Genomic DNA, 26,240 nt, shown 5'->3' with positions numbered 1-26,240 from the left:
TTCCATGTTATCTTATCCATAGGAGTAAGTCACTTAACTTTCTTATTTCCAATAACATTCTCACACAGTTCATTGCTTGCTACATTCTGGAATCATTTCTTCTCTTGACTTAGTGACCTTTACATTTTCTACCCAGCTAAATACTGCTTAATTAGCTTCAGTGGCTTCTCCTACACCCAAATGGAACCTGTACTGTGCCTAAGAGATCAGCCCAAAAGGCTGTTTGTTCTCTTTGAGCTTCCTAGGCTACCTTTATACTATCAGCTTTACATGACAAGTCAGGTTTCCGACTCTCAAATTCCTCTCTAGTACTGACCATCCTACCAGTTCCTCATTGGAAGGCCATTGGCCTATATGCACCCTGTACTTTTAAGTCTAATCAGTACCTGTACACTTGATCTGTGCAAAAGTGAGCTGCTCCCCCAGCTTTCTCTATTTCAGCAAATGGCACTAATCTCCACACTATGGTCCCATCCTGGACTCCTCCCTGTCCTTCACTCCCATCAACAAGTTTTAAAAGTCCCCTTTTCCCTAATTCTACTTTTGCTAGCCTCTAACTCCATGCAGCCCTCACCTGTCCTGCCACAGCCACCGCACTGGTTTCCCTACTCCCAATGCGGAGCTCTATATGCCATACAACATGACCTTTTGAAAAATATAAACCACCTGTTATGCTTGTACTGATGAAAATATCCTGAAGGAAGACTTCACACTTTGTCTTTAAATGGCCCACCTTATCTATGTGGCTGGCCCACAGAGGCCTCTGTGACATATCTTCTTACTTCCTTCCCTAAGTGCCAGCTACAGTGATTCTCTGCTTCCCACTTCCAAACTTGTACTTGCTATTACCTCAACCAGGAAATTTGACCTTCCTCCCTTGCCCAGTGCTTCAGATCAAATGCCCCCTCCTAGGATGGGTGTTCCTTAGACTCTTCTCCTTTCCTCCTAGATAGGTACCCCTGTTCTGCCAGGCAATCCCTATCACTTTATTCTTTTCTTCATTTCCTCATTAGCCTCTGCTTTCGTTTTCTGACCCTTGACCAATATATCACTACCTGCTGATACTAAAAATGTCAGATTCATGGGGCTGGGGATATAGCCTAGTGGCAAGAGTGCCTGCCTCGGATACACGAGGCCCTAGGTTCGATTCCCTAGCACCACATATACAGAAAACGGCCAGAAGCGGCGCTGTGGCTCAAGTGGCAGAGTGCTAGCCTTGAGCGGGAAGAAGCCAGGGACAGTGCTCAAGCCCTGAGTCCAAGGCCCAGGACTGGCCAAAAAAAAAAAAAAAGTCAGATTCACCTGAGCATAGTGAACTTATGCGAAAAACAAGATATCAGATCCAATAGTCGGGCCAGTTTGCTATCATCTTGGCCACCACCTGCCCTCCAGTTCCATCACCATTTCCATATGCGTGTGTGTGTGTGTGTGTGTGTATACACATGTGTACTGGTACTAAGGTTTGAACTAAGGACACTGTCCCTGAGCTTTTTTACTGGAGGCTAGCACCCTACTAGGTGAACCACACTTTTGGCTTTTTGGGGGTTGAGATAAGAATCTCATGGACTTTCTACCTTAGCTGGCTTGAAATGGCTATCCTCAGATTTTAGCCTCCTGAGTAGTTAGGATTACAGGTATGAGCCAGCAGTACTCAGAATCATTTCCTTGCATCTCCATAGTCAATTGCTTACCCAGCACCATGACAGTTTACAATTCCCATGATAACCAAAACAACTGGCCAAACATGATCAAAAGAGGAGGTAGAAACAGAATTCTTGGGGATACAGTGGTGTTTTATTAGGAAAGTCATAAATATTTCACTCATTTGTTAATCCACCTCAGCCTCCCCACATTAAGAAAGCACATAACCTTTGGAATCGGGGCTGATCTGTAAGCCTGATTCTATGTACCTGTTCTTCTTTGGACACTGAGTATCCCTTTGTGTCAACCTCTGATGTACATATCGGTTCTGCTGTGGTGGGCTAAAGATCCAAGATCTGGCTTAATGAAAATTAGGCAACAACAATAGAATACATCACAACCACAAGTGCCACACTGGCTTAATTATTCACTTGCTCAAATATCTGAGTATTACTATAGCATCTTTTATTAGATGTGAGCATAGGAAAGTTTTCTATATGTTCTAGAACAGCACCTGGCACAAAGTAAGTGCTCAAGAAATACTTGTTGAATGAATGAAAGTGTAAGTATATGTAAGATGTTGACATTCTTACATACATAATAATAAAACTATTTGTGACAGCCCTAAAACATTATTCAGTGTCAAGATGTCATTAAAGTAGTAAGACAAACCTTAAACTTCAACATATTTAATATATGTTCTTGAAAACTTGTAAGCACAGCAATATGTTTTCAAAGTTGTGAGCTATGCAATATGTTATAAATTTGAAAGAACTTAAAATTGGTTTGGAGATGTGAAAAATCCGTTTCAATGATGAGCAACTAGCACGCTCTAATTATTCTGTTTTATAGGGACGATTTCTTTCCCTACATTGGGTTTACTTCAACTGAAACATAAATTATTGATTTTTAATCACAGTTTGTATAACCACTATTCAAACCACAAGACATATATTCAGAATGTCTGGACAAAAATGCTAAGGAGTCACACTACTCTTTGTAATTCAGTGTCACAGACAACATGTGACTTCATTCAAACCCAGCGATATCCTGTAGCCATACAATGTAGACTATTCAGTAAGACCACCCTAATGATTGTGGTCACAGTCTTTATTCCAACAAGCAGCTGTCAAAAACAGTCATCCCAAATGACAACTTGCTGAAAATTTCTCACTCCCAGAGCTAATAGTAGTTCCTGGGTGGTCGAGGAAAGATATTTGTGCTTACATCTGCTCTGGAGCTACTAACAAATTTCTTTGAGAACGCAATCTCAACCTTCCAGCGAGGGGGGATGCGGGGGGGGGGGGCTCCAAAAATCTATTCTGTTCACTTGTTCGTGTATTTTCTTCCTGACATATCAAGACCTTATGAAAACTCCAAGAAATGGTTGTTCAGCTAAGAACCACTTTGGGGGGGGGGGGGAGGCGGGAACCACTCACTTCAACGCTTACCACTTGCTGCCCTCAAAACTTCTTAGCAACATCCGCGGTGCATGAACCTCAACGTGGCTTGCCTTGTCCAATCGCATGCCTGAGAGCCCAGCTACTCAGTTGTGTAATAATAAACCCCTTATCTCCTGAAGATACACCAACGGAAAGATCGCTCAGAGCTTTCGCGCGCGCGGGGGACTTCGCTAGAATTCTCGGCTGAAACTCACATCCATTTTAAATGCCAAATCCCACCACCCCATCACTTTGCCCGATTTCCTCTTGTTCCTTATTTGCAATTTGGAGAAGGGAGTGGGCAAATGCTGAAGGTGCTACAGTTTAACCACGGGAGGTCGGGGGGGGTGGGTGCTGTACCAAAGCAGGGAGCAAAAGGCTCGCGAAGAGCCGAGGCTCGGTTTTCTGCCGCACTGGTTCCCTCCCAGGCGGCCGCTGTGTAAAGTCATCAACAATTGTTCTGGACTTGAAGGAAGGGGTGGCCGGATGGACCTGAAAAGCTGCTTGCTAGTTTCAAAAGGCTTGAATAGCAATCAAATCCGAAGGGGACTCTTCTCCCGCCTCGGAGAAGAATAAAATCTCACTCCCCGATCTCGCCTGTCCCCACCGCGGAGCAACCGGGCATCTGGCATCTACCTCGTCCCAGCTCCAAGTTCCCCATCCCACTGGTGAGAAGCGTTCTTTCCTGGCACCCACCTGAGCCAGCAAACCCAACCCGGCCTTTGACCATGGAAAGGCGGCCTCCAAGAGCGAAAGCAATCAACAGTTCCCGGGCGCTGCCCCGCGCGGCAGCCCGCCCGCCGGCGCCTGACACACCCCTCCCTCCCAGCCGGCCGGGTTCCCGCGGGCCGTCGGTGCCCGGCCCCCGCCCGGCCCCGAGCTCGGCCCAGTCCGGCCCCCGCGCCGCTCTCCGGGCCGGTGGGGCCCACGCGCTCCTTCCCGCTCCCTGCACGCACCTTTAAGGCGCCCCGGGCTGGGCCCTTGGTGACCACACGACCGGGTCCGAGCGGCACGAAACGCAACTCGCCATCGTCGTCGTCGTCGTCGCCGTCCACCACCTCGACCACTACCTCCTCGTCCTCATCTTCCTCCTCGTCATCCTCCTCTTCGGCGCCCCCTCGGGGCTTCTCTTCCACCCGCCCGAGCCCCCTGCGCCGCCTGCTCCCGCCTTCCTCGTCCTCGTCTTCCTCCCCCAGAAGCAATAGCACGGGCGACGCGGCGGCGGCACCGGCAGCCCGCGGGGAGCCGGTCCCTGTGCTGCGCGGCAGCGGCGGCAACGGCGGCCTCCAGCTCTCGGGGGCCGGGGCAGGGCCCAGGGCAGGCGGCGGGAGCCCGTGCACAGCGGCTTCCTTGGCGGGCGTGGACGCGGGCCCGGCCGGCTGCAGCGCGGCGCCCCCGCGGCGGCTGCCCAGGCTGGAGCGCTTGGCTAGACGCCGCGCCTGCATGCCGGAGCGCGGGGCTGCGGGCCGCGGCGCCCAACCGGAGAGTTTAGCACCTCCGCTGCCCCCTCCTCCTACCCGGTGGCCGCTCTGGCCACAGGCGTCCGGGCCGCGGGGCCGCGAGGGGCTGCAGGAGCCGCCTCCCCGGCCTTGCAGCTTGCCACTGGCTGCGGAGGCGCGGGCGCCGCCTTCGCTGGACCGGCCCGCGGGGACGCCGGCGGCCGGCGGCTACGGCGGGGCGGCGCGGCGGCCGCGGGCGGGGGTGGGTGTGAGCGAGCGGCGCGCTGCCGCCTCCGCCGCCGCCGCCACCGCCGCCGCCACCGCTGCTCCGGAGCCGCGGGCTGCGCAGCGCTCCATGCGGCTGGCGGCCGGGCCGGCGCGCGCCTCTCCCGGGCCGCTGCGCCCGTGAGCTCCGGGCCTACCGCTGCGGTCCCTGGGCGCGAGCTGTTTGTGTGAAGTCTTTTCCACCACCGCCCCCCTCTTCTAGAGCCAGTCCTTGCTGTCCTCGGGCACCCCCCCCCCCCCCGCCCCTTCAGTCAAAACCCGGACTGGATTTATTTCCTTTACCCTCTGTCTCCGAAAATCTTGCAGCTTCCAAGCTGTTGGCCCCCAGGCACCGGGATAAATGCTTACCCCGCAGCCCAGGATTCCTTCTGGAGGGAAGAGGGGAGACTTTGCTGGGAGAGATTTGCTGGCAGTGGTTTTTGCACAGCTTACCTGGGATGCCAGTGTTGAGGTTTGGGGTCAAGTCCCTCTAGAAATCATCAGTCATTGAATTGTTTGAAAATCTGCATCATGACATTGTCTACCAACTTTTTTATTTCTTTGGACATAGCATTCCAGGCCTTGCCTGTTGAATTCTCAGCACAGGGCTAAAGGGGCCTCTGAACTTTTACCTTCAGTATCTGGTAGTAAGGGCTGAGTCCAGAGCACCTTCTGTTCTCACTCTTCAACTCAACCTGTCCTGTCTACTACCATGGCCCAGGCCTTTGGAGAAGCAAATAGAGATGAGGGTTCAAGACTGAATTTGTTAAGAAAAAAAATTAATATGAACCAAGACCCACACCTGGAAATTGAGCATATATCCAGTTTCCCCATAATAAAAGACTTTTGTCACTACCTGGGGATTTTTAGGTGTGACAAAGCAAACCTAGTTTGCAATACACTGTTGTTAGGGCTAGGCTATATAGTACGCTCTTTACATTCAAATCATGGCCCAGAATTTACTCTTAATTTCATCATCAATATTTTGGCCACCACTTCCATGAGGCCTGCGTAAAAGGTATAAAAGGTATCCTCATGTTTGCCTAATTATGGGGAAGATTTTGTTGTAGTGGTGGTGGTCCTAGGGCTTTTTGACTCAGGGCATAGGTGCTGTCTCTGAACTTTTTTGCTCAAGGCTAGCACCCTATCACTTGAGCCACAGCCCCACTTCTGGCATTTTCAGTTAAAGATAAGAGTATGACTTTGAACTCCAATCCTCAGTCTCCTGAGTAGCTAGGATTACAGATGTGAGCCACTGGCACCAGGCTATTGGTGGAAATTTAACATCAGACACCCTGTCAGGCATTTGAACATGGCTCATTAAATGCTCACTTCTAGTGTCTTCCAGCTGTTGAAAAGGGGCCCATGGCAAAGACTCTAAAATGAACTTTTGTTCTCCTGGACTTAGATTAGCTTTCTGATATACCTATTACCTGCAGTTAATGACATGCTCAGTATAACCATTCAGTCCCAAAATAGAGGCATTATTTTAACTCTCCTCTACTTTATCCCCAGAGACAGTGGCCCACAAGTCCAGACCTTTGTTTCTGCTTGAAATGCCTTTTGAATTCACTATTCCCTTTCCATTCCCAAAGCTCTTCCAGCACTTCCTGAGCTTCTGGAGTGAAAGCTTTTAACAAAAACCCTTTTACAAATACATACCTGCTCTTTTCCTACCAAAGACACCACCACAGGATTCATGGTGTCTAAATCCCATCCAATCATGGTGCTTTCCATATTGAACTTTCCATATATAAATATTCTGATCAGAAATTCAGAGGCCTATTACAAGGCTTAATACACTAAATGTATCAGTAATGTATATATAAGCAAGGTAGTCTGGGATACTATTGAAAAATGGCAAGGTATCTCTCTTTTACTAAACCTAGAAATGTCAATAACTAACAAAATGTGTTTTATAGCTTGTCAAGAGGCCATGGTCAGGACATGGATAATGTTTTTTGTATCTGAAATTGCTGTAGATGAAAGAAAGTAAATGTTTTCCAGAGACTTGAAAGGAAACACAGAGTTAAATGATTCAGTGATTGCTATTCATGGTTTAGTGGAGGATGACACACTCTTGTACTTTCTTCCAAAACTGCCATCCACATTTTGAAAGCACTTTGTTGTTTCAAGCTACTAAAGCAGAGCCCACACACATCCCTTCCCTGATGCCACATAATAGAGAGACTGTCCTGTGATTGAAGGAAAAACAAAAACTAGTCTTGGGAGTTAGACCATTAAATGGAGGCTAATGTCACCAAAGAGGCTTTTAGGGATGAGTAGGATTTGAACAGGCAGGGCAAGCAGCAGCAAGTAGGCAGGCACAGGCCACTGAAGACCACCTAAGGAAATCAGAGGACATTTAGTAGAAAATAAAGTCCAATGAGCAAATTCACCTGAAGTCAAGAAGCCATTTTCTGGTTGGGTTCATAATCCACTTCATTCGTGATAGCAGCTGAGAAATCAAAGTGGTTCAGAACTTAAGAAATATCTCCTGGTACCAACTTCATCAAGAAGTCTGTTTCTTTGGGTCTGGCTTACTTAGTATGATTTTTTCCAAGTCTTTCCTTATAAATGGGGCAATGTCATTCTTTCTGATGGAAGCATAGAATTCCATTGTGTATATATACCATATTTTCCTGATCTATTCATCTACTGAGGGGCATCTGAGTTGGTTCTATATCTTGACTATGGTAAATAATGCCTCAATGAATATGATTGTGCTGGTAGCTTTAGTATTGCCTCACTTGTGATCATTTGGGTAAGTGCCCAAGAGTGGGATTGCTAGGTTATAGGGGAGCTCTCTGTATAGAGCTCTTTGGGGGAACCTCCATACTGCTTTCTAGAGTAGTTGAACCAGCTTACATTCCCCCCAACAGTGTAGTAGCATTCCCTTTTGGCCACATCTCTGTTGTTGCTAAATTTCTTGATAATGGCCATTCTAACCAGGTGAGGTGGAATAGAACTCAAAAAATAACCCCCCCAAAACAAATCCTCAAAGAAACAACCACCCTGTTAAAAAGTGGGCTAAAGGGGGCTGGGGATATAGCCTAGTGGCAAGAGTGCCTGCCTCGGATACACGAGGCCCTAGGTTCGATTCCCCAGCACCACATATGCAGAAAACGGCCAGAAGCAGCGCTGTGGCTCAAGTGGCAGAGTGCTAGCCTTGAGCGGGAAGAAGCCAGGGACAGTGCTCAGGCCCTGAGTCCAAGGCCCAGGACTGGCCAAAAAAATAAATAAATAAATAAAAGTGGCCTAAAGACTTAAAGAGAAACTTCTCTGAAGAGGAAATAAGAATGGCTCAACTGGCCACAAAAGAAATGCAAATCAAAACAACATTGAGATCTCTTTGAACTCTTTGAGGATGCTAATCATAGTTTACTTTGTTCATCCTTCTTTAGTCTCTATTTCCTCAAAGTTGCCAGTTTCTCTTCATTTTGATGCTTTTGTTCTTTGTTGGATGGTCTTCTCCACATAGTTCATAGTTAAGGGTAGATAAAAAGAAACCTAAAAAATGATCCAAAGAGTTCACATCTGTAATCCTAGCTATTCGGGAGGCTGGGCTCTATGGATCACAATTCAAAGCCAGACAGGGTAAGAAAGCCCATGAAAATTTTGTCTCTGATTAATCACCAAAAAGCCAGACGTATTGCTGTTGCTCAAGTGATAGTGTACTAGCCTTGAACAAAACAAACAAACAAAAGAAACAACTCAAAGACAATGCCCAGGCTCTGAGTTCAAGCCCCAGGATATTCTCTGTCTCTCTCATTCTCCTCTCTCTTTCTCTCTGTCTCTCTAAGTCTCTGCCTCTCTCTCTCTCCCTCTCTCCCTCTGTCTCTGTCTCTCTGTCTCTGTCTCTGTCTCTGTCTCTCTCTCTCTCTCTCACACACACACACATACACACACCACACACAAATAATTGACACAGAGCATTGAGGGTAAAGACCTAGTGTTGACTACAAGTTCCCATGGAGTGATGTTGGTGGCCATGTGTTGGGAATCAACCCACAGACTCTCATAATCCTTTCAAGATCCTGAGAAGAATTCTTAAAAGTTGGCTTTCAGATTTTATTCCCATTTATTTCTATTGATATATGCTTTCCTGTCTAAACTTTACTTCATTATTCTTCAAGAATCTTTTGGTCCTAATAGAAGTTTTTTCTATGCTTACATAATAATAATCTCATAACATTTTTATTAAGCAATGCTAGAGATACGAATGCCTTGAGTATGTCTAGCATCAAGACCATAGCTCACCTACTAACACATCATGCAGTGATAAAGAAAAAAATATATCTGAGCTGTCCAGCAGCTATTGCAGTTATGGAACAGTTGAAATGTGGCCATCACAAATGAGAAACTGACATTTTTGTTGTATTTGTTTTTAGTTCAGTGTAAATGTAAATAGCCACATGTGACAAGTGGCTACTGCCCTGGATCATGTGGGCCCATACCTTCCAATGGACGTTCTACACCCTGTTTTTCATGAATCTGGACTAATTAAAGCAAAAGAAATAGCACCTGCAATATTGTGCTACAAATCCGAACTACTGTACCTATGTTTTCTCTAATCTACTTAATTTGAAAAGCTGACTGTTATTTGAATGCTTAGTTTGTATTTGACAATCTTCCTTTATTACCTTCATCAGGAGTCCAATTAGGAAGCTATTTTCAGGTTCAAGGGTGGTTAAAACGTCAACCGTTCCTAATCTACTCCTTTTGCCACCAGCACTATTTTGGTCTACACTATTTTAATTCCTGTGTTTGTTATTTTACTTTTAAGTTACTCCACAGGAAGAAGTACCTGACTTAACCTCAGCCCATTATGAGGGTTTTAAAAGCCAAAAACAAAACAAAACAAAAATAGATAATAATGAGATATTAGCACCTGCTGATATAAATACCACTGGGATTTCTCAACACCTAGTTGTAAAATTCTATCTGTTCTTATGCCTGTAAATATGGGGGGAGCGGGAATAAAAGCAAGATAGAATTTTGTAGAATGTAAACATTCCTCAGTGCTTTCCATAAGGAGGTTGAAGGGCCAGTGGGTGAGTGTGGCAGCCTTCATAATCTTTTTTCTCTCTCACTACATGCAAAAGCTTTAAGTTCTTCTCTCATCTCTGTAAAAGCTCTTGTATAGTGGCTTGTCCCCCCTCCTCCTACTTGTAAACTCCAGTTTCTATGCCACCAGTCTATTTGCATAGCCACAGCTATTATAGTCATGACGTCATACTTCTTGTCATGTGACAGACTAAGCTGACTTCTAAGACCCTTAGCCTTACCTGGAATTTCAAACAAAGCAAGGTAATCACATTTCCCTTGCTCTTTCCAAAACTTAAGTGAAAAGAGGAGAATAATGAAGAGGAACAAGAAACAAAGGAGACGATGAGGAAGAAGCCAGGAGACTAAGTAACAAGCTAAGTAAAATCTCTAGAAATAATCTTGTCTCTACTAATTTACTATGTTATATCTAATGAGCCACATTTACATAAAATGTTTTCTTCAACATATTCTAAGTAAATGTTTCCCCTTGTTCAATTCTTAGTTAGAAGAAACAGATAGTTATGATATAAAACAATGATTTTTTTCTAATTCTTCTTGACTGGTTTTCATCCCACAGTTCCAGCTACCCTATCATAATTATTTCAGTCATTTCTCTCATGAGAGTTGTTTCTTAATATCACTCCTATATTATTCTATTAGTGACATGTTTTCCTGCCCACTTTCTTCCACTTTTCAGCTCATGTCCTGCTTGTTGTTCTCAATTACCTCTGTATCCCCTGTTATGTAACTCTAGGAGATATATATATATATATATATATATATATATATATATATAATGATAAAATCTAAAATCCAATGTCATCCTAAATACCTGAGCTGTTATCCTTCAGAATAGCACTTAATTTGTGTTTCTGAGCCTTGAATATATTTCAAGCTAAGCTTGCTAGGTAACTTGTAAGGGCCAATATAAAACAAATGTGAAAAACTCCTTGTTCAATATTATCATGCATTTCAGGGCTAGGAAGAGATGGGAATGTGGAATTATGGTTTAAGGTCAAGTGGGCAAATAAGTTTGTGAGATCCTACTCAACAAATAAGTCTGGTATGGTGGAATATGTTCTAATTCTAGCTACACAGGACACATAGATAGCCCAAGGCAATCCCTAGGTCTAAATAGGAGAACCTAATTCAAATAATAATAACTGAAGCAAAGAAGGACTAGGACCATGATTCAAGTTATAATACAACTGCCCAGAGAACACAAAGATCCTAGTTCAAACCTCAATACTTGCCTCCAAATAAAAGAAGGGTGTAGCTAAATGGTAAAATGCTTGCCTAACCTGTACAAAGCCCTAGAATTGAGCCCTAGTGCACAGAAACACAGAGACAGAGACAGACAGACAGTAATATGGGAGTAAGTTCACGTATATAGGCACCATGCTAGTAGTGCCTGTTTGCTATCAGATCCATTTTTCACTATGCTTTCTTTGTCACAAGTTGTCAACTTCCATAAGTTTCTTTTCCCAGGATCTCTCAGTGACTGATGGCTGAGTGTGGCCAAAGATAAGTAAGTAGAGATAGCAAGGTTTAGAACCCTGAGGATTTCTTACTCTCTCTGATTTTTGGTTGGTTTTTTTTTGTTGTTGTTTGTTTGTTTTGCCAATCCTGGGTCTTGAACTCAGGGCCTGAGCACTGTCCCTGGCTTCTTTTTGCTCAAGGCTAGCACTCTGCCACTTGAGCCACAGCGCCACTTCTGGCTGTTTTCTATGTATGTGGTGCTGGGGAATCAAATCGAGAGCTTCATGTATAGGAGGCAAGCACTCTTGCCACTAGGCCATATTCCCAGCCCTCTCTGATTTTTGTATAGGTCACAAGAACCATTGGCTAGGGTAAGGCCACATCTTCCTTCTGTCCTTCCAGTCCAAAATAGTAGCAACTCCTCTTCTTGCTCATTTTTAGGTTACCTCAACATCTCCTGTTTATGTACTGAGCAACTCTATCACCTATGTGAATTAAATTCTTTTTAAGTTTTTGAGCTTTTTTGGTTTCCTACTTGAATCTTGCTTGTTTTGTTATGCTATTGGAATGATTAGTATATGTAATGTTTGCCGAAGTAATCATACATCACATATGTCTTTGAGATTGTTGCTGAGGGCTGAAATTTGCCACTGGTTTTGGCAGTGATGTTAACAAGAGGGAGGAAACCATGTTGCTGGCATTTTGTAAAATGAGAACTGAGGAAGTAAGGAGAGCATGTTTCAGATTTTTGTCTTCATTTTCCAAAACTGTGATATTGAAGGAAGATGTAAAGGAGGCAGGACAAAAGGATCTTTGAAGACAGAAAGAAGTTGGGTGTCATTAAAATAAAAGCTAGAAAACCAAGGAAGAAGAAGGGCCAGTTACGGAAGTAAACACGATCCAGAATCTAGATAGGATGCCTTTATTTAGGCAGAGGGACATTTACTTGTCTCTACAGGGAATGAGCCTCAAGAATGGATGTAGAGGGGCTAGGAATGTAGCTTAGTGTTAGAGTGCTTGCCTAGCATGCATAAAGCCATGGGTTCAATTCCTCAGTACCACATCAACATAAAGCTGGAAGTGGCACTGTGGCTCAAGTGATAGAGTGCTTTGAGCAAAAGAAGCACAGGGACAGTGTCCAGGCCCTGAGTTCAAGCCCCAGGACTGGCAAAAAAAAAAAAAAAAAAGGAATTTTTGTAGATACTGATATGGTTGTGAATGGAATGCTGGGCAGGAATACAGTATGTTTTGTTTCTTCTGTGATGTAACAGAGGGTGATGAGTTGAAGACACAGATTACTGAGTAGAGTAGAAGTAGCAGAAGGGATGCTGGCCACGTCCTGGCAAGGTGAAAAAGCATCTGGCGTTGGCTGCCACCAGTGGCATTTCCTCTACTGGTTGGTGTCTTGATCTCCATTTTCCTTCAGAAGTAAAAAAGGCAAACACACTGAATATATAGCTGTTATTCTCAAAGTACAGCCCATGGGTATGTGTGGCAGTAGTTCCTGGACACCTGTTAGAAATGTGAAATCTCCAAAATGACAGGTTGAATCAAAACTCCTTTGTGTAACTACTTAATGATAATAATTAGACAAAAAATAAATGTGAAGTCTCAGGCTACCCCTCAGACCCATTGATGCAAAAACGCTTGATGTGGGGCCCAGCAAGGTTTTGAGAAGGTCTTGAAGTAATTATGATGAACACCAATTGTGAGAACGACCACTAGAGTCTTGTCACCACTTGTGATGGACAGTCCAGGAAAATCAGCATCACTTGCCATTTTGAGATATGCAGAACCTCAGCCTTAATACCAGAACCCCTACCAAAATCTGGAGTCCAACAACAGCCCCAGGTGGTTCCTATGCATGTTAGGTTAAGAAGCAATGTACACAGTGACTTCTGCTCCCTTGCCTTATTTGATTCTGTGGATTTTTGAGGACCTAGATGAGAGGATTACTGTTTTTTTCTTTTGTATTTCAGAGGATTGAATCCACCCCCCACCCCCTGCACTTCCAGGCAGGCATTCAGCCACATTGACCACATCTCTAGTCCTTTCCTTTCTGTTTGTTTTCAGAAAGTGTATTTTACTAACTTTGGCTGGGCGAGCCTTACACTGCTATCTTCCTATCCCCACCTAAGTAGCTGGAATTACAGGTGTGCCTTATAAGGGAACAATCTCTCTCTCTCTCCTTCTCTCTCTCTCCCTGCATGTCTGTATGTTATGCGTGTGTGTATTGTGTCCATGTATATACCCACATGCGTGTGCAGGTCTGGGGGCTTGAACTCAAGACTGGATGTTCTTCCTGAGCTTTTTTGCTCAGAGCTAGTGCTCTATCACGGGAACAACAGCTCCATTTCAGGCTTTTGGGGGCTAATTGGAGGGGAAAAGTCTCATGGAATTTCCAGCCTGGGCTATCTTTGAACCATGATCCTTAGATTGTGGTAGGTTTCTTAGATCTTCAGTAGCTACAAATAGGGAGTGAGCCACTAGTGCCCAGCAAGAGGATACTTTTTTTTTTTTTTTGCCAGTCCTGGGCCTTGGACTCAGGGCCTGAGCACTGTCCCTGGCTTCTTCCCGCTCAAGGCTAGCACTCTGCCACTTGAGCCACAGCACCGCTTCTGGCCGTTTTCTGTATATGTGGTGCTGGGGAATCGAACCTAGGGCCTCGTATATCCGAGGCAGGCACTCTTGCCACTAGGCCATATCCCCAGCCCAAGAGGATACTTTTTAGTGAAGTATTTTCAGACTCTCTTCAGATGACAGAGATATATCACATTTAAAGGCTGAGAATTACACCTAACATCTTTTGAATGACACCATGCAGATGCCTTTCTGCTGTCACTATCCATGGAGTATACCTGAGAACAAAATTTTGAAATATAACACAAAAGAACACAAAAGTCAGACTTAAAGGTAAGGCTCTGGCCTTTACAAAGAGTTGTGTCTACTCTGTGCCTAGCTATTTGGTAGACCTGAAAAGCTCATATTGTTTCCCAGTTCCTTCGTTCAGGATCTCCTAGTTTAACAGAAGACACAGATGCATGAACATATTACACAATTCTTCCAGCATGATCAAGATTATGGTCTGCAAGGGAATTTGGGAATTATGAAGAAGGAGGGAGCCAGATGACTAGTATTATGGTTTTGATATAAAGTGTCTTCCGAGAGGCTCAAGTGTTGAAGGCCTGGTCCTCAATGCAATGAAGTAGAACTTTGGAATGCCCTTAGATTGTAAGAATGCTGCTTTAATCAATGGATTAATTGAATGGTACATTCATAATTGGGTGGACTACTGGAAGCAGTGGGAGCTAGGGGTCACGAGGAGCATGACTCTGAAGGGTATATCTTGGCCCTAGTCTCTTCCTTTCACATCCTGGCTGCCATGATGTTCATAACTCTGTTCTACCAGGCCCTCTCTGACATGATGTGCTACCTCATCACAGGTTTATTGCGATAAAGTCAGCTGATCATAGACTGAAACCTTTGAAAGTATAAGCCAAAGCAATTATTTTCTCCTTTAAGTTATTTTTTCTCAGGTAGTTGTCACAACAACAGAACCCTGACTAACACAACCAAAGTGGGTCAAGGAAAGGTTAATGGAAAAGGTCTTGCTAGAAGCATTGGAGTAGAGATCTAGCAGACAATGAGCTAGCAGGAAAGATATTCTGAGAAGTCACCTTGGTAACAAAGGAACAAGGACCGTGAAGAAAGTTTAGGAACTCCACCTGGAAGTTCCCACCTGGGCTGGGAATTTTACAATTACAATGTCAGCAAACACCTCATTAAAATAGTTGTTCATGTTGACATTTACAGTCTAAGGACTAGCCTTATCTCGCAGGAAGTTTTTACGTGAAGCTTAGGCTCCACTCATGTCAAGGTGGGACTCAGCAGTGACAGAAGCTTGGAAATCAGTGTCCATCACAGGGAAGCATCAGTCTGGAGAAAGGCTAATCAAGCTTGTGTTAAGTATTTTGTGGATAAAGTCTCCTGCTGTTACTTTCTTTCTTCTCAATCCAGAAACCACAATTTCAGTGGCAGAGAGAAACATGAATACACAATGTTAAAACACCAACAAACTGCTTTTCTCCATTGAATCCAACATATCCAAAGCCATCCTATACAGTGACCCAGGCCAGCAACACTGGCCCTCCCTGTTCCTGCAAACAACTTCAACAGGTTTCATTATTCTAGTTTCATATTGACATAGAAAGTACATCCATCATTTTTATCTTCCTTCACCTTCCCTCTACATTTCCCCCCTCCCACCGATACTCACCCTTGCAACAAACCTGTTTTACATTCCTGTCATTCTTTCTTCAGTGTATATTCATTGTACAAAGGGTTTCAGCATGATATTTCACAAATGACTGTACTGTACTTTAGTAAGATTAACTCTTTATTACTCTCTTTCTAAAATCCTTTATCACTATTATTCAACTGCTTTAGTTTTCTTATTCCATCTTAATGCATAGATACAATGTATTTTTATATAATTCACATATTATCCAACATTCTTTTACCCTCTCTCCAATTGCCCAGTATCCCATAAGAGTTTTCCAGTTACAATCATGTAAAAACTATATATATGTATAATATAGAGAGTATATATGTGCATATATAAACTATATATGTACATATGTGGTTTATATATGGTATACATATATGCACATTTGTGAGCATGCACGTGTGTGTGTGCGCACGACAGTCCTGGAGCTTGAACTCAGGGCCTGGGTGCTGAATTTGAGCTTCTTTTTGCTCAAGGTTAGCACTCTACCACTTAAGCAACAGCTCCAATTCTGGATTTTTTGTTTGTTTATATTTTTTGGTAGTTTATTGGAGATAAGAGTCTAACAGATTTTCCCACCAGGTCTGACTTCAAACTACAGTCCTCATATCTCAGCCTCCTGAGTAGCTAGGATTGGCAGGCATGAGCCACCAGTGACCAGCTGTGTTTGTCTTTTAGGACAAGATTCCACATATGAGAGAAAACATGTGACTTTGTACTTCTGAACCTGGCTTAATTCACTTAACTTGATGATCTCCAGATCCATTCATGTCTCTGCAAATGTCATAACTGTATTTTTCTTTATGGCTGAATAATGTTTCATTATTTATACATAGCACATTGTCTTGACCCATTCATCAATTGTAGGGCATCTGGGCTGCTCACATGGCTTGTCTACTGTGAGCAGTGTGGCAATAAACATGGGTGTCCAAGAATTTCTATGGCATCCTGACTTATACTTTTTTGGACATATGCTCAGGAGTGGAGGTACCCTACTTCAAGAATACAAGAAATACCTGAGTCAAACATCCCCTCCAGCAATGCCACTTTTCGTATCTTTCTGTTTCTAACCCCTTGGTCCCTTTTGTCAATCATGAGAACATCACATAAAGCCAGAAGTGTTGTGCTTCAGATTGGCTCCTCACTCAGAGAAAAATCTTGTGTTGTGAAGCAGCTAAGCACCAAAGCTCTCACTTCCCCCATACTGCCAAGATTATGTGCTGTAGTTACCAGTCTCTAAGAAAAGTCTTTGGGGGGAAATGTTTGAAACATTATGCATTTTAATTATATCAAAGTTTGTAAAGGAAATGCTTTTCACTCTCATGTTCTGCCAGGCTTTCAGCCAGTGCTTTCTACTCCTTGTTGAATCCATCAGGGGCATCAGCACTAAAAGGCTGTGGTTCAGCACAGACAATCCAGCAGTGTTCTGCCTGGCAATTGCAAGCCTAGGTATTGACGGCCATTGAACTTCTGCCCCTGGTTATGCAGAGGGAGCAGGAATAAAATCCAGTTCTTCAGCTGCAGAAAGATTTCCTATTTATTAAATGGATCCATGGTTGGGCAAAAGGAAGACATTTTTGAATGGTGTGTGTGTGTGTGTGTGTGTGTGTGTGTGTGTGTGCCTTCCACTAAGATAAATCAGCCTTTTTTTTTCTAAGTACAATTTTTCTTATGCACATTTAAAGTTGAGTGATAATTCTGAGCCCTGTTTTCCAACATTTTGTGCTCTAATATTCTATTGCTCATTCCCCAAAATACAATCATTAAAGCTCTTTCTCAGAATGAAATTATCTTGAGGTGTTGTCCATTTGAACTTCTTTTTTTTTTGGCCAGTCCTGGGCCTTGGACTCAGGGCCTGAGCACTGTCCCTGGCTTCTTCCCGCTCAAGGCTAGCACTCTGCCACTTGAGCCACAGCGCCGCTTCTGGCCATTTTCTGTATATGTGGTGCTGGGGAATCGAACCCAGGGCCTCGTGTATCCGAGGCAGGCACTCTTGCCACTAGGCCATATCCCCAGCCCCCATTTGAACTTCTTTGTGATGAGATAAGCAAGATTTGAACAAGTCTTTGAACTCAGGACATGGAAGTTTTGTGGAAAATTGGTGAGAAGTTTAAGTCAGAGAAAAGTTGCAGGCTACAAAGCATGTCAGAGAAGAGACCTTTATGACTGAACAGTCCTGTGCTTTGACTATGGTGATGACCACTTGAATCTATATGTATGAAAGGATTGCATAGCACTAAACACACACACACACACACACACACACACACACACACACACACACACACTATGTAGAACTGATGGAATCCAAATCAAGTAGGTTGTATGAATGCCAACATCCTGCTTATGATACTTATGCAGAATGTTACTATTGAGGCAAGAGGATACACAAGATCTCTCTGTTCTCTGTTCTTACAAGTCAAGTGAGTTTATTTGTTTTTTGTTGTTTTTTTTTTTTGGCCAGTCCTGGGCCTTGGACTCAGGGCCTGAGCACTGTCCCTGGCTTCTTCCTGCTCAAGGCTAGCACTCTGCCACTTGAGCCACAGCGCCGCTTCTGGCCGTTTTCTGTATATGTGGTGCTGGGGAATCGAACCTAGGGCCTCGTGTATCCGAGGCAGGCACTCTTGCCACTAGGCTATATCCCCAGCCCTCAAGTGAGTTTATAATGATCTCCAATTAAAAGTTTAAATAAAGAAGTGCTGCAAAAGGACAGTATTGTTGTTGACAATGCAGAATCCTGCATTTTAGGAGCCGAAAAAGAAGATAAGACCACTATTCAAAAGGGAAAAGATCTGTCTTCATCTAAAGAGAATAGCAGAGAAGATAAGGCAGCTTCTTAGGAAGACTTAATTCTCCCCCCAGTCCTTAAATTATACCATGAGGTGAATATGAGCTCAAGGATTACAAACTATTCTTCCTCTAATAGCAACCTTTCACCAAGTTTTGGCTCACCATCATATGCCAAAATCAATCATAATAGATGACATCTGTTAGGTCTGCAGGGAGAGCAGCCCCTCTACTCTTGGTCTTCACCTGCCTGAAACCAGTAATCATCCGACTGTCAATCACCTGACTGTGAGTCAGCAATGGACTCCAGACTCTGCAGTCACTTCCTGGACCACCCCAGCATGCCTCCTTCAGACTGAGAGAGGCGCCCTAGGCTCTGAGATCACTTCTGCATCCCCTGTGGTCACACCTCCTCACCTTTCCCTATATAATCCCACTCACCCACAGTCCCCTTCCTCTTTTCCTTCCCTTCTCTCCCCAAATGCCTCCATCTCATGTGGGTTGGCAGTTTGCTCTCCCCCAATAAACTCTTTTTTGCCTGAACCATGTGGCAGTTTCCTTTAGGCAAACCTTACAACATTTATTAAATGTAACCGGGTGCCAATTTCTTTACATAAGTCTCTCAGTAGTCTTCTGAGCAGGTGCTGTTGTTAGGTCTATTTTCCAGGTGAAGAAACTATAGCACAGAGAGATTAAAAACATAGCTTGCAAAGCCTGCATTTGCCTGATATGCTCAGTGGCATAAGTACTGTTAACACTCAGTACTCAGGATGTGCAAGGTTCTCCTCATAACATGTTTTCTTCATGACATTTAGGACAGGAGAATGTGGCCTATCATCATATCATTATTTCTGGAAACGTCTCTGTCACATTTTAGCAATAAGCAATCATACTGGTTTATTATTGAGTGGCTACTGTATATCAGGAATTTTATATAAATTATTACTTTATTCACAGTAACTAAATTAAACTTTTTTTTTTTTTGGTCAGTCATGGGGTTTGAACTCAGGGACTGGGTGCTGTCCCTGAACTTTTCTGCTCCAGGTTGGCACTCTACTGTTTTGAGCCACTTCCAGCTTTCTGGTGGTTAATTGGAGATAAGAATCTCACAGACCTTGCTGCTTGGACTGACTTCAAACTGCAGAGCCCCAGATCTCAGCCTCCTGAGTAGCTAAAAATTATAAGATTGAGTTACCAGCACCTGGCTCAACCTCAATTTACTGATGAGAAAACTAGACACCCAGAATGTAAGTTGGCTGTCTTGTTTGCATATCATAGGACCAACAGGCACAGAACTAGTCCAGGCACCCATTAGGGTCAACTCCAGAGCTGCCATTCAAGCTCTGAGCTCTAGTGCCTCCAATTTAAAAAGGACAATCTAGGAAGTACTTAATTCCCTCCCCCGCCCCCCCACTTCCACCAAAGGCTTTAGTTTCCCAAGCAAGCATCAGCTAGAGCATGTTCTTTTGCAAAGTCCAACAAAGGGAAGTTCTGTGCTTTGTGTATTAGTTTTTAAGGTATGGAGAAGTTCTTTTATTCAGTTAGATATGCAATAGCAGCATTTACAATTCAATGGTTTTTGTTTGTGCTAGTAATGGGCCTTGAACCGCAAGGCTTGGGGACTCTCCCTAAGCTTTTCAATGAAGGCTAGCACCCCACAGAGAGCACCTCCAATCTCAGTCTCCTTGAGTTGCTAAGATTATAGGCAAGAGCCACCAGAGCATCCAACTCTCTGCTACATCACTTTGTAATCACAAGGACGGCAATGGAAAATCACGAGCAATTTGCCAAGGGAATTTCTTGCAAGCTGATGGTGAGAACCCTGCAACTTTGCAACGCCTGGTCGAGGGAGCTTGTTTTGCTTTTTCCAGCGGGCATGCAAGGCCACTCCGAGGTGCTCCTGGTCCGGGTTTTGCGGCCGCCTCTTCCCCCTGGCAGTAGGCTGCCTGTAAACAAGCAAGGCTGCAGAAGGCAGCCCGGTGATTGGCGGAGCCGGGCCTGGCCTCCGCGACGCTCTAGAGCTGTCAGTTACTGTACCAAGCGAGCAGGATTTTGGCGCCACAGCTGGGAGTGAGGCTTTTGTTCCACAACAAAAACAAGCGCTTGAATGGCAAGACTGCCAGCGCCCAGCCCGGCCTAGGCAGGCATAAAGAAGCCTGTGTTTGTGACCTGTCATTAGCGACAGCTCCAAATGATCACACGGAGACAATGTGGCAAATTATATTTGTACAAGAAGCCACCCTATTCTAGTCGCAGAGGTGAATAGCAGGCAACCAGACTCTCATCGCCGGCCTGCTGGCCCAGGTGGGAGATCACGCTGTTGGTGACCATCCCAGTCATTTCCAGCACTTTGTCTCTTCTGTCAGAGAAGTTTTGTTTTCCCTCTGTGACTGAAAAGCCACTCTGACGCTAATGATGGATTCATTGATTCCAGGAGGATAAGGCTAGGCATTACATGTTTTAACCAGTCCACTGGTCTTTGTGACCAGAGGGGGGGAGGGGGAGAGGGGGAGGGAGGGAAGGAGGGGGGAGGGATAGGGGGGGAGAGAGAGAGAGAGGGAGAGAGGGAGGAAGAGAGGGAGGAGAGAGGGGGAGACAGGGAGAGGGAGAGAGGGAGGAAGGGGGAGGGGAGGGAGAGAGAGGGGGAGAGGGAGAGGGAGGAGAGGAGAGAGAAGATACAGAGCGCTTCCACTATTATTTGGTTGATTTTTTAAAGCATGGTTTGATACCAAATTAGGGTAAATCAGGTCCAGAATGCTACTTACTTCCACAAAAAAATAATATGGGGAAGCCAGAATTCAAAAGTCAGGAAGAAGTGCAGTGTGGGAGTAACTGCCTGCTATGGCACTTGGGATGCTGAGGCATGGGGATGGTGAGTTCAAGCCAGCCTGGGCTCCATAGCCAGAGCCTGTCTTAGTAAACGAATAAAACAAAACAAAACAAAACAGAAGCCAGGTAGATCAAAGAATGAGCATCCTCATTTCACCAAGGATTTTTAAAGTTTCAAAGAATTCTGCAGACTGGGAAGTCACTCTCCAAATGGGAAATCTCAGCCAGTGGAACTGATTCCTAAAGTGCTACAATTCAATATTCATTCCTTCCAATTTAACCTTGTTAGAACAGTTATTGACACCTGAGCATGAATTATTTTAATTCTTTGTGGAGTCTTGGCTTTCAGCAAGGGAAGAGACAAGTCACGGGTGAGATCCGAAAGAGGCAGAGGAACATTATGGGCAGCGGTGAAGGTAGGAAAGGAGTCTGGGTGCATCAGAAACCAGTTGCTGATACCTCATAGTTCAGGGTAAGTGAGCTCTTAAAAGAGGGGTTTTCATCTCTTTTGCTTTGTCCCCACAACAGGACAGTTTGCAATGCTGGAAACTTTTTCAGCAGTTTTCTACACACCTGTGGTTATTTCTCAGATAGTATCTAGATCTTTTTTTGCTCTAGGCTAGCCTTGAACTATCCTCTTAATTACACCTCCCAAGAAGCTAGGATTACAAGGAATACCACTATTCCTGGCTTCTACTCTTTCCTAACAATTAAAACTATAAAGTTACTATTATTATATCAAGATGTTAAAAAAAGAAGAGATCACAGAACTGGCCTCACACCTGTAGTCCTTGCTACTCAGGCTGAGATCTGAGTATTGGGTTTGAAGTCAGCCTGGACAGGAAGGTCTATGAGAAACTCATCTCCAATTAACCAGCAAAAAGTTGAAAATGGACCTGTGGCTCAAGTGGTGGTAGAGTGCTAACTTGAGCAAAAAAGCTCAGGGATAGGGCCCAGACCCTAAGTTCAAGACCCAGGAACTGCAACAAGAAAGAAAAGAACACAGAAATGAGTAAAGCCATGAGAATCGTGAATTAAGGAACTTGTCTGCAACAGCCAAGAAAAGACTGGCCCCAGCTGTCCAAATGAATGTTCTAGAAACCTGATGATTAACTAGTGTTTATTTGAGGAAAACTCTGAATCTCTGTAACAAAAGTAGGGCTGTACAAGCAAGAAACCCAGAGGGGAGGCCAGTGACTTCCTTGTGGACGTGGACTCTGTGGCTCCTCGGACAAAGTCTTCATGAGCCAGGAAACCTATCAAGTACCTCAAAGAGTCAGATGAAGATGACCTGTTTTAAAATGTGAATAGTATCACTGTGTCCAACTGGTTTTAAAATTAAAGTTCTTAATTTCCTCTCTTAAAAAAAAAAAACATAGGGCTGTGTGGCATTTCAGATTAAACCCCTTCCTGGTTCTAAATAACCTTGAAAAGAACAACATGAGGGTTTTCATGGTAGCTCATGTCTATAACTCCAGCTACTCAGGAAGCTGACAGAAAGAGAATTGAAGTTCAATGTCAGCCCAAAGAAAAAAGTCAGTGAGACTTCCAGTAACAGTTGTATATGACAGTGTGCACCTGTCACCCCAAATGTGGTGGGAGGTATAAAGAGAGGCATTGTTGTCTAGACCTATCTGAACAAAAATAAGACATTATTTCAAAAATAACCCTAACACAAAGTACTAGAGCTGTGGCTCAAGTGGTAGAGTGCCTGTCTAGAAAGTGTAAGGCCCCGAATTCAAATCCCAACACTAAAAAGAGAAAAATGGGGTGTGGGGGGAGGATAGAGGAGAAAGGAATGGCTGTATTCTTGGCACAGGAAGAACAGCCTAATTGTAATTATTTTCTTTTTAAAAAATATATGTGGTGGCTTTGTGGAAGACCAGCTCAAAAGGCTAATCTTTATTTCCTTTGGCTTGGAACTAGCCCCATTTAAAGGCTGCTGGAAGGGAGGGAGCCTTTTGTTAAAAGGCATGTAGAGGCAAATGTTTTAGTTGCTGCTGCCTGAAGTGAAAGGTAACAGTTGACCTAACCCAAAAAGGTTGGGAGGAAAGGCTGGAAAATGAGGTGTGGGGGAAAGCTTTGAAATTTCCACCTGTTCCTAGGAATCTGAAAAGGCATACATGTTTAGGAATAACCTGATATGGGCTAAGCCCTGACCTCTGGCTGACCTTGAGGCTCTATCTGAGAAGGGAGCAAATACTAAGTTGGAATGGTAAACTGCCCCGCTGACAGTTGAACACAGGCTTTAACACATATGCAGGTTCTTGGTAAAACCCTTGTAATAATTTTGGTTCTAGGCAATTAAGAAAATCTCTATCCTGTTAATTGTATGAACAAAGTTCAGTAGCCAGAAATGATGAAGAATATAGAAAAATACACAAAGAATTTGTAAAAGTCATTATAATAGCTAAAATGAGCAATGACAATAGCAAACCCTGGGAAAAGGAGAGAATTTGATTTCCAGAGTTGTCACACTTGGGTATTCAAAATGGTCATTTTTCATTAAAAAAATTAAGACATGCAAAGAAGCAAGTTATAGGGGTGCCAGTGGGATTAGTAGAAACCAGCTTTGAGAAGTCCCAGGTGAATTTATTAGAAAGATATTAAACTATCTGAAATATGTACAAAAATCAAAATGAAACTATATCTTAAAAAGTGAAAGCAGAAGCCGGGTGCTGGTGGCTCACAGCTGTAATCCTAGCTACTTAGGAGGCTGAGACCTAAGGATCAGCTTTTGAAGTCAGATCAGGGCAGGAAAGTTCTTGAGACTGTCATCTCCAATTAACCACCAGAAAACCAGAAGGGAAGCTGTGGCTTTAAGTGGCTAATAAAGCTCAGCGACAGTGCCCAGGCCCCGAGTTCAAGTCCCATGACTAACCAAAAGAAGAAGAAAAAGAAAGAAGGAAAGAGGAGAAGATTGAGGAAGAAGAGGAGGAGGAGGAGGAGGAGGAGGAGGAGGAGGAGGAGGAGGAGGAGGAGGAGGACAAGGAGAAGGAGAAGGAGAAGGAGAAGGAGAAGGAGAAGGAGAAGGAGAAGGAGAAGGAGAAGGAGAAGAAGGTAGTGGAGGAGGAGGAGGAGGAGGGGTTTCTAGAAGCAAAAAATTAATAGTCTTAGAAATCTTTATACACACAGTGTCAGTTTCAGAAGAAAGGGTGGTGGTAGGGGAAGGGAAATAATTATTAAAAGAAGAATAGGAGAAAGTAAATTTTGATATAATATATATCCAAGAAGTCCAAAATTTTCTTAAGTTGTACAAAGTCAAGAAGATCCACAATGAGATATGTCACAATTGCTATCAAATGACAAAGAATTTTGAAAGCAGCAAGTGATATATCACTGGTATCTTCAATAAGCTCAGTGAGCTCAGTAGAAACTACAGAGGCTAGAGAGCAGCGGGACCATGTGCTCAAAATATTTGAAGAAAAAATGTTGATTAAGAATTATATGTTTGGCAAAAGTATCCATTAAAAATGAGGAGAAATTAAGAGAGTCTCAGCTAAACAAAAACTGAGTTTGCTGCTAGCAAACCTAGACTCCTATACATACTACAATAATTCCTTTAGGCTGGAGCAAAAATGAATGGACAATAGGTGGTAATTAATAGCCTTAATAGAGAATTAAATGTCTTTGATAAATGTAACTGTATAGATGAATATTGAAAACAGTGTGAATATACATGGTTTTTGTTGTTGATTATGACTTCTTTTTCTTGTTGATTTAAAAACAACTGCATATATCCTTTAAAAAAGTATGAATACTAATGGGAATAGGCTAATATTTGGGGAGACAAGAGAATTCTTTGATTCTAATGAGAGACACTTTGTTATTTTAGTGTTTTCTTTGAATGGATGAGATTAAATGGTAATGTGCTCATTTTTATGAATGCAGCGAATGTTCCCCCCAAACCTACAAATCCCAGATTGTGAGGTAGAATAAGACAGGGACCCAGTTTGGTAAACTGAGGGAATTCACCAGAACCAAATTGAAAGTAAGCAGCCAAATGTACTTCATTCTCTCTTTCTTTCATTCTGAAGAGGGGAGACAAGAGCTCTGGGGGCTTCATGGATAGGTAGGAGGCTGTCCTCTTGTAGGGGCGCATGTGTGGATTAGGAGAGAGCACTTGAGGCCATAGTGGACTAGAGGTCTCGGAACAAGAAATCCATTGCACTCTCTGTAAATGGAGGAAAAGGGTAAACTCTTCTCTTTTGATTGGTGAAAAGGAGATGATGAGCTCCCTGAACAAGCATATGCTTATTTTAATGTAATTTTACATTTATTTATGCAATTTAAAATGTATTTTAGCATTTCATAGTTTCCTCGCGATCCTTCCCACTCCCCTTACTTTTATTCTTTCCTCTCTCCCTCCCCGCTGTCCTTTTCTTCCTCTTTCACTTCTTTGTCTTCATGTCTCTATCTGCTTCTGTCTATCTTCATTACCCACCCTCTCTTTCTTTCTTTCTCTTTCTCATAGGCTTGCTTCCATGTCATTCCCCTTCTCTCTTCCTTGTATCTCACATCTCCGTGTGCAGTGTGTTCTGAGCACCGAGACCTTTTGCAGGACTTGGTCTTGCCTGAAAGTGCCAATGACAACATGCCTGGAGCAGAAGACACTCATTAACTTGGAAGAATGAACATCCAGGAAGAACTAAAATCATGAGATGAATCAAGGCAGGTCTTTGGGAGAGTTTACAGAAGTTTAAACTGGAGCATAATCAGTGACTTGGCTATTTCATGCAAAGCTTTGCCTCTTCTCTTCCACAAACCACTGAGCATGGAATGTGTTTGGCAGTAGGTGAAACATCTGGGCAGCATTGCTGGAAACTGCGAAAGACATTCTGGAGCAGATAAAAGCAATTGTGCATCTCATCAGTAATTGTAAAGTTATCACTAAGTCATAAACAGGGAATGAGGGATGGACAGATAGTAGGCGAGGCTGATCTGGAGAAGAAACATCACATGCCAAGGCCCTCCAGCCAGAGGAACTATGTGGTTGGAAAAATTCCTTGATGGCTGTTATGGCCT

The 26,240-nt window shown here is 43.7% G+C and overlaps 1 protein-coding gene across 1 annotated transcript in view; it reads right to left on the bottom strand.

The window, feature by feature from the left end:
- Positions 1 to 4,630, bottom strand: part of Znf704 (zinc finger protein 704) — a 192,674-nt gene extending 188,044 nt beyond the window's left edge. The window contains exon 1 of the mRNA XM_048358983.1: positions 4,040 to 4,630. Coding sequence (XP_048214940.1) covers positions 4,040 to 4,528 — 489 coding nt within the window. The 5' untranslated portion in view covers positions 4,529 to 4,630. The remainder of the gene's footprint in view (positions 1 to 4,039) is intronic.
- Between the last annotated feature and the right edge of the window lie 21,610 nt (positions 4,631 to 26,240).

This window comes from Perognathus longimembris, chromosome 12, assembly GCF_023159225.1.
Source record: "Perognathus longimembris pacificus isolate PPM17 chromosome 12, ASM2315922v1, whole genome shotgun sequence".
Lineage (NCBI taxonomy): Eukaryota > Metazoa > Chordata > Mammalia > Rodentia > Heteromyidae > Perognathus > Perognathus longimembris.
This window is presented reverse-complemented; position numbering and strand designations above follow the sequence as displayed.